Source organism: Grus americana (genome assembly GCF_028858705.1).
Source record: "Grus americana isolate bGruAme1 chromosome 27 unlocalized genomic scaffold, bGruAme1.mat SUPER_27_unloc_2, whole genome shotgun sequence".
Lineage (NCBI taxonomy): Eukaryota > Metazoa > Chordata > Aves > Gruiformes > Gruidae > Grus > Grus americana.
Genome location: NW_026561297.1, coordinates 40,137 through 48,818, shown reverse-complemented (window position 1 = coordinate 48,818; position 8,682 = coordinate 40,137). Strand labels below are relative to the sequence as shown.

Below are 8,682 nucleotides of genomic sequence, written 5' to 3'. Positions count from 1 at the left end.
CTCTGGGCTGGGAAAGAGAACTGTTTGCAGATCTGCCTTATGAACAAGGAGTCCTCTACTCTTTTCAGAGTCTTGTTTTGTTGTATTTTTTAGAGAGTAATTTATGTTTGTCGTCATCTTCAAGGCAACAGAATCAAAAGTGCGGGGTGTTACACTAGGAGTCTAATGGACACTGCAGCTCTTGTGACTCTGCACTAAGCTACAAAGACCTGAGCCCTTTTGCCTGAACTGTCTCAAGACTCTTCCCATTTTTGATCAGGAAATGAGTATTTCTACCCCTCAAAGCAAAAATCCCCTGATGTAATGGTTGAAAATAAAAAACACAGACAACATTCCTATAAGGACATGCTAAGCTTCTCTTGTGCAGCCCAAATTCTTCCGAATCATGAGTGCAGAGATATAATTTCTCCATTGAAGGTGGATTGCATCTGACATGGGTTTTAAACATTGGAGCTGTCACAAACCAGCTCCATGTACCCACTGCAGCTGAGCACAGCTGACTCCTCAGCTCCTCACAACACACTCAGCCAGCAGAAACCAGACAAAGGAAATGCATTTTGATTACTGGGTATTTCTATGAAAAAGTGAGTAGCTTTGCTCAGAGGAGTCTATCCTAACTTTCCCCTGTCCTTTGCTTTTTTTTAACCAGCCCCAGGCCAAGAAATAGCACATGTCCAACAGAAGCTCCATCACTGAGTTCCTCCTCTTGGCATTCGCAGACACACGGGAGCTGCAGCTCTTGCACTTCTGGCTCTTCCTGGGCATCTACCTGGCTGCTCTCCTGGGCAATGGCCTCATCATCACTGCCATAGCCTGCGACCACCACCTCCACACCCCCATGTACTTCTTCCTCCTCAACCTCTCCATCCTCGACCTGGGCTTCATCTCCACCACTATCCCTAAAGCCATGGCCAATTCCCTCTGGGACACCAGGGCCATCTCCTACACAGGATGTGCTGCACAGGTCTTTTTCTTTTTCTTTCTGATCTCAGCAGAATATTTCCTTCTCACTGTCATGGCCTATGACCGCTATGTTGCCATCTGCCAACCCCTGCACTACGGGACCCTCCTGGGCAGCAGAGCTTGTGTCCACATAGCAGCAGCTGCCTGGGGCAGTGGGTTTCTCAATGCTCTGCTGCACACGGCCAATACATTTTCTATACCTCTCTGCCAGGGCAATGGCCTGGACCAGTTCTTCTGTGAAGTTCCCCAGATCCTCAAGCTCTCCTGCTCAGATGCCTACCTCAGGGAAGTTGGGCTTCTTATGTTAAGTTCTTTTTTAGGTTTTGGGTGTTTTGTTGTCATTGTGTTGTCTTATGTGCAGATCTTCAGGGCTGTGCTGAGGATCCCCTCTGAGCAGGGACGGCACAAAGCCTTTTCCATGTGCCTCCCTCACCTGGCCGTGGTCTCCCTGTTTGTCACCACTGCCCTTTTTGCTCACCTGAAGCCTGCTTCCATCTCCTCCCCATCCCTGGACCTGGTGGTGGCAGTTCTGTACTCCATCGTGCCTCCAGCAGTGAACCCCCTCATCTACAGCATGAGGAACCAGGAGCTCAAGGAGGCCATGAGGAAATTAATCCAATACACCTTGCACCAATAACAGTAATTTGTCTCCCCTTCTCTGCAGAGTGCCCATGGTATATTTTAAGCCAGTACTCTGTTGTTTTTTTTTTTTTTTTCTCTGATAATCATACTTTCAGGTAATTGCTTGGGTTCATAGCACTTCTCTTGAGGCGCTGTCCTGTTGTGTCTGATCCTTGAAGAACCATGTGTCACCTTTTGCCTTCCTAATAGCCTCTCTGCAATAAAAGGGGATCTCCTGAGGGAGGTGCCTGCAGCCTGGGCTCTCCTTGATACAGTTGTGGCTAAGAACAAGCCAGAGGAATTGGACTTTCCAAGTCTCTTCCGCCTGGTTTTCTCCTTCTCTTTGGGGAAATAATCTCATGGTATCACTGTTAGACACCAAGCACTTAGTTGAAGGCTCTCGTCTTGGTGTCCAGGGGCATTGGAAATGGTGCATGAGCTCCCAGTCACATTCCTCAGGCTGTCACAGGTATGACGGGGCTTATGGCAGAGGTCCGTCCATGTGGAAAGGAATCTGGTGTGGTCAGGAGAGGATGGGGACACTGCAGGTACTGTGGGATGGGAAGTGAATGGAGACTCAGAAGGTGAAAGACCCTGAGATTAAGTCCCCCTAGGGCAGAGCACTCACTCCAGGTACCCGCAAAGAAAGACTCTGCAGTGCTGTGGGAGTCCATGAAGATGCAGCAGGCAAGTGGGAATTAACTGTTTCAGGCTCTAAAAGAAATTGCTGATGCCTGTTGACAGTATTTTTCCAAAATTACAGTTTGTGTATGATGTCATCCCAGAACTTTGAACGTCTGGGAGTTGTCATGTTGTAATTACACGCAGTCTTGAATGTAAACCTTCATCTTCCGTTACTACTTTTGGTAGATGTAGAAATAAAGTAATATTGCAAGTGTTGTCAGACGATGCTAGAATAAAGGGGTGTGGGGGTGAGGAGGCGTTTGAAAGCCCCCATAGATCTTTTCCATCACCTCTTCACTTCTTCCCAAGCTGGCTGCTCTTGTGCCTTTCAGATGGGCACGTGTGCTGTCAGGCTCATGCCCAGCTATCGCCGTGAAGAACTAAGGAAATCGGGTAACTCTTCTAAAGGGACAAGTGTGTTTGCAGAAAGAGTTCTGAATGGTGGACTCCTTTAAACGTTGGTTTGCACTGAGGAAGAGTTTATCCATGGTACCCGCCTGAGCTGTGCTCACACAACATGAGTAAATGCAGGAAGACCTGACCTTTTTAGCTCGTGCTTTGGCATATGAGAATAGCCCAGGAAAATGCATCACAACTCTTGCCCGACTTTCAGGCCAGGTGGGGTGACTTCCTCCAACTTGCACTGATATCTGTACTGATGCTTGTCCTGTACAGGACATCCCGTGGCACGGTGTTTCAAAATTGTGGCAAAAAAAAGAGCTGCAACACTAAATTTCATATTAGTTTACAGGCAGGCTAATAACCTAAGCATACTAAAGGAAGGCATGAAGATTGAGGCAGCTCATGTGAAAAGAAAACATCTGCACCATTTTTTGCCTGCAGAAACCTGACAGAAGAGAAAGAAGGTATAATAAAAATGTGGCTCGTCTGGCAGTATTTTTTTTTTTGCTTTTGTAATTACTTGAAGGCGTCATTATTTTTTTTAGCTGTTGTGTCAGCAAACCATGCCAGATGTTAGTCAAAATGCTAGTGGGCTTCAGAGCAAAAAGACTTCTTCCAATGGAAGCTGTCTGAACAGTTCCAGAGACACGGACTCCAGAACTCCACCTATTTGGACACTCCTACAGCAGAGATAGAAAGCTTAGCACCATAACCTTGGAACTGTGAAGCAGCTGCTTCTAACTGACTCACAAGGTGAGTGAGGTCGAGGATCTCTTGTTGGAATCTCTCTGGATCAGAAGCATGTGGAGGGCTCTAATGGCTTCAGGAACAAAGCTGGCACGTGACAGGAGACAGGTTAAAGAAATCCCTGAAAAAAAAATGATTTAATGTACATGAGCACATAAGAATGGAGAAAAGCTTGATAAGAAAACTAATATTGGGCAATGCACGTATGGGTAGAGCAGATACATTCACTAAAAGCAGCACGGAGCGCTGGATATACCAAGCTGGAAAACAGCACCAGTACATGGAGACTCACTGAAGAAAATGCTTACGTTTACATTGGCGGTCTGAAGTTCAGCTCAACAAAGATCTCGTACCAGATTGCCTGCGAGTTTGTGTTGTGTAGTAGAGCTGTGACAATTGAGCTAAGAAGGTAGATGTTTTCTTGTGTGTACTTTCTGGAAATGAAATGTACAGTATTTCACAAACTAGCATGCTATAACTCTAGTATCTGAGTTTTACAGAAACGCTGTATATCGGAGATCTGATGGCGCTAACAATAGAGAGAAGCTACCTCCTGTAGCTGTGCCATCGGTGTCATCAGACATCTGTCCAGTGTCTGGAGCCCATGACCTGCCTTCCTGGTCTGTGATGGGGGGTGTCCCCAACAAGGGTGTGGGGCTGGGGGTCCAGGAAGGCACATGGGCCCAGCGTGGGGCTCTGAAATCTCCTGTGAAGCCAGGAGGGCTGAGTCCATGGGGCAGGGAACCACCACCCCTCCCAGAGTGGGGCAGAGGACCCAGGGCTCCAGGCTGCCTCTCCGTGCTCCTCTCCTGCCCCGACAACCCGTTGTGCGATGTGGGGGATGGTGCTCACTGGAGCCCTGGTAAGAACCTGTTTCCCACTGTGCCTCCAAAGCACCACGTGCCCCAAGGGCTGGCACCGTCTGCCCCTTGCCTCTCCCAGCCTCCTGGAGGGACACTCCAGTTTGCCCTAATCTGCCCTTATCTGGGGTCACGTGGTGGGTGGGAAGGGGATCTCCTTTGCAGAGACACCCCAGGCGTCCAGGCTCCCTCAGCCACTCTGCTCATGGCGGTGGTGCAGCCAGAGAGGACCCGGGGCACTGGCAGAGGAGAGGGGACATAGAGACTCGGACACACAGACACACACGAGAGCATAGCTTTGCTGAAGGGGTTTATTGATCATTAGAAGGAAATGGCCCAGGGCTCCCAGGGGGTAGGGGGGGGTCACCCAGGGATGATCATCTCCTCATGCCTCTGGAGGGGAAGGACAGGACAGGGCTGTCACCACCAGTTCCAGTCCTGAAAGACAGAGCCCAGAATATGACCCCCAGTGTCAGCTGGGACAATGAGAGGGGCCTTGCCCCCACCATCTCTGTCTGCAGAGACCTGGGGAAGGAGAAGGGAATTGGAGCCCCCAATACACCCAGGACAGCACTTGGCTCTCCTGAGATCAATATGGCACCCAGAGGGATGCCCCTAAATCCCCCAGAGCCCTACTCAGCCCTCACAGTGGGCCTGGGCGTCTGTATGGCACCAGAGCCCCGACCTGATCTGCACGGTGACCCTCTGGGTCTGTAGAGCCCCACTAGGTAGAAGGAAAGGCAGGGGGGCAGCTGTGTCCAGCCTACCCTGGGGCATGGGTCATGGACAGTCCCCTCTGTTTACCTCTCCCATACCCACATTCTGCCCACCCCAAAGGGCTCAGGCATCCCCCGGGGCCCAGGATCCTTTGTGGGGCTGGAGACACCATGACATCAACACTAGACATCAACAGAGGCAACCAGGCGTTTCTGGCGCAAAAGCCTCTCCAACACGTCAGCCAGACGGGGCTGGGGAGAAAGGGAGGGTTAGGGACACGCTTGGTTGCACTGGGGTGTACTGGGAGGCAGGGGAAAGCAATGGGGCCCTTGGGGAAGGTGCCTCTGGGGAAAAATGGGGTACAGGAGTTTGTGTGGTGGTGCCCAGAAAGCAGTGGGGGCCCTGGGGAAGGGGCCCACCTGGGTGCGTGGCTGAGTACTGGGGCATCCTGGGGTGTACCAGGTTGTAATGGGATGGATGGGAATGCAGTGGGAGCCCTGGGGAAGGGCACCTCTCTGGGAAGACAATAGGGTGCAGGGGTGTTCTCTGGGGTGCACTGGGGCACACTGGGATGCCCTGCAGTGTCGTGGCCATGGAGGGGAGAGTCTGGGGCCAGCAGAACTCATGGTACCCACCTCAGTGCTCCTCACTCGCCCGTCTTTCACTAACCCCACCTGCAGAGAGACCATGAGACCTCACTGGTCACTGGCATGTCCCTGGTCCCAGCAAGGGATGGGAGGACCAAGGTGCCCTCCACTTCCCCAGACTGGAGACCCTCCAAGTCCACCCCACTACTTACATCCAGGCTATTACTTCCACTTCCGTCCAAGAGAACCTAGGGAAGATGAGCAAAGGGGTGGTCTGAATTGGACCTTGGTGGGGCTGTGGGTGGGACACAGGTGTCCCCAGTCCCCCCAGGCCCATGGCTTCCACCTGGTCTGAGGAGAAAAATCCCTTCTGCTCCCCCCCCAGGATCATTCCTCCAAGTGTCACCTGGGATACCTGGTCATGCAGGGACCAGGGGTGGGGATGGAGACAAGGATCGCATGGGGAATTCAGGGCATCCAAAGAGAATGGGTGTGTGTGGCAGGGACACAACCCAATACAGGGCTCTGGGGTGAATTAGTGGACCCCAAGGGACTGGGCTGGGGGTGTTGAATGGACAGGGCTGCGTGGGATACAAGTGAGGGGTAAAGGAATTGAAGTGGAGGGGATTTGGGGACTTCAAGAGAGGTGGTTGGTGGGGACAGAAGGAAGAGGATTGCAGAGGACAGAAACAAGGGGATTGGGAGAGTGTTTGGAAGTGGGGGTTGAAGGAAGGGCATCTGGGGACACTACTGCAGTGGAAAGGCAAAGGACTGAGGGGAAAGACCAAAAGAAAGGCATTGGGAATGATCAAAGGGAGGGCATTTGGGCACTGTAGGTAAGACACAGAGGAGATCCTGGAGAGGAGATGTCTGAGGGGACCAAAAGGATGAGATGGGGAGGCCCAAAGGGAGAGATGTGTGGCCACCAAGACAAGAAACTAGCAGGGGCCCTCACAGGAGTTTGTGGTGGACCCTCCCAGGAGGGGGCAGGTCCAACCACTCACTGAGGAACTCAGGCTCTGGGCACAAGAAGATGAATTGTGGAGGGAAGAGGCAGAATTGTGGGAGGGAGAAAGCTGTCTTGGCTGGGGCTGGAGGTGCAGGGGAGCCTGGAGGAGCTCCTTGCTTGGGAAGGGGAGAGGCCAACTCAAGGGGGTTTGGGCTCTCCACTACAATTTCGTGCTGCAGGAGAGCTGATGTCCTGCAGCCGTGACCCATCCCCAGCCTTGAGCCCCTCCCCGTGGCATTGGGGACTCACCTGAGCATCTCCCGGGGTGCACAGCAGGATGGTGAAGAGCAGGGCCACGCTGAGCACTGCAACCTTCATCTTCCTCTGCAGTGTGGTGAGTCCTGGGTGAAGCTGGAGAAGGTGAGGGGCAGATTTATCCCTCCCAGGACTCCTCCTTGCCCCTCCCCAACCTGAGAGCTCCCGGGGCAAAGCCAGACTTGGCCGAGACACCAGGCTTGGCAGAGACACCAGCCCTGGCAACCAGCCCAGCCTGGCACAGAGTCACCCCTGCCTCCGGCTCTGATCCAGCCCCTTTCCTCGGCATCAGTCCAGCTTCCGGCATGGGGCAGGTGCACAGGGAAGGGCCCAGGCATCTGCGGGTGGTGAGGGGGGGGTGGGCAGTGCGCCTCTGACAGCCTTACGGTGACAACCCACTGCTCTAACACAAAACCTTCCTCCCACAGCTCTCCAAAGCCAGATCCCCCATCTCCCAGTGCCCCTCACCTCCCAGCACTGCCATCTCCCCGTGCTCCTCACCTTTCAGGCCAGTCGTTCCCTCCAGGACTCCCCCAGAGATGACGCCAGCCTCAAACCAGGGGTCTCTAAGCAGGATTGTCTCTGACCCCTCTCCAGCCCCCTGGGTAAAATGGGGGCTGGGACTGATCCCTCTTCTTGGGGCATCGTGGACTCCAGGATTAGGGAACGCTAGGAGGTGAGAGGACAACTGGGGACATGGGCAGTGGGCACAGCCAGGTGACTGGGATCTTCAGTTGCTGGAGGCAATGGGCAGCACTGATGAATGTTGGGCACCGGGAGATGATGGCTCAGTTCGGGGGCAGTGCTGAGGTGGTCGCAGTGCCCAGCTCCAGCCCCCCCGCCATTTCCCTTGTACTGCAGGCCCCAAACTGGGCCAGTCCCCAGGCACGGCCTCCCCGGAGCAGAGGCCAGAGGGGAATATCCCCTGCCCTGGCCCTCCCCCTGCCACTGCCTGGGGCCACCATGCCCTGCCAGACAACATGGGTCCCACTCTGCAGAGCTGCCCCCGGACAGTGGGTCCCTGTGACCCCGTTCCCAAGAAGGCTCTGGCTCCAGCCCTGGCCCTGGCTGGGACTTGGTCGCAGCTCACCAAAGGCCCTTGTCCCCATGAAGTGTCCCTTCAATGCCCTTGTCCTTGACCCAGGCCAGCGCTGTCCCTGAGCAGGATGTGGCCATCCAGAGGGACACGATGAAGTGCGCACTTGTCCCCAGGCAGTGACTCGGAGCTAATCACGGAGACAGAGCTCCCCTGGCAAGAGGAGGGATGTTTGTCCCCACAGCATCTCTGATAAGCCGTGTTTGCCCTGGGCCCGTGGGACAAGGAACCCTTTCAGCAATCGTGGTGCTTCACGAGAGTGCCTGATCGGGGGGAGTCTGGGGGGGTAAAGCAGCCTGGACACCTGGGCTCCCTCCAGCCCTGGCAGTGGGCAGAGCCCACAGAGGAGGGCAGTGCTGAGGGACCGGGGAAGAGCAGGTCCTGGGGCACTCTGCACTCCTGGGTCGCCCCTGGGGACAGGCTGGAGCCCAGAGGTGGGGGCAGTCCCAGGGGAGCAGCCTGACAGCCGGGGTGTCACTGTCCTTCGGGAAAGCCTGGTGGCAGGGGAGTCCTGCAGGAGTGGAGCTTAGAGCAGCCTGGGTGATGGAGCTGTCTCCCCAGGGGCACTGTGTCCCTTTCCCTCTGCCCCCCTGCCTGCCTTGCAGCTCTCCCTGGCTTTCCAGGGGGGGTTCCTTCACAGCACCCCTGACCCAGACATCACCATCCTGGGGGCCCTGGGCAGCATCCTCTCACCAGTGTGGGGCAGGAGCACTGTGGCATTGTACGCAAGTGGTTCAGCTC

The 8,682-nt window shown here is 54.4% G+C and overlaps 1 protein-coding gene across 1 annotated transcript; it reads left to right on the top strand.

Moving 5' to 3' along the window:
• Positions 1–670: 670 nt before the first annotated feature.
• LOC129200092 (olfactory receptor 14I1-like) lies at positions 671–1,054 on the top strand (the record flags this gene model as incomplete). Its single annotated transcript, XM_054811346.1, has 1 exon — positions 671–1,054. A coding segment is annotated over exon 1 (384 nt), but the record flags the coding sequence as incomplete, so codon positions are not given.
• Positions 1,055–8,682: the final 7,628 nt, after the last annotated feature.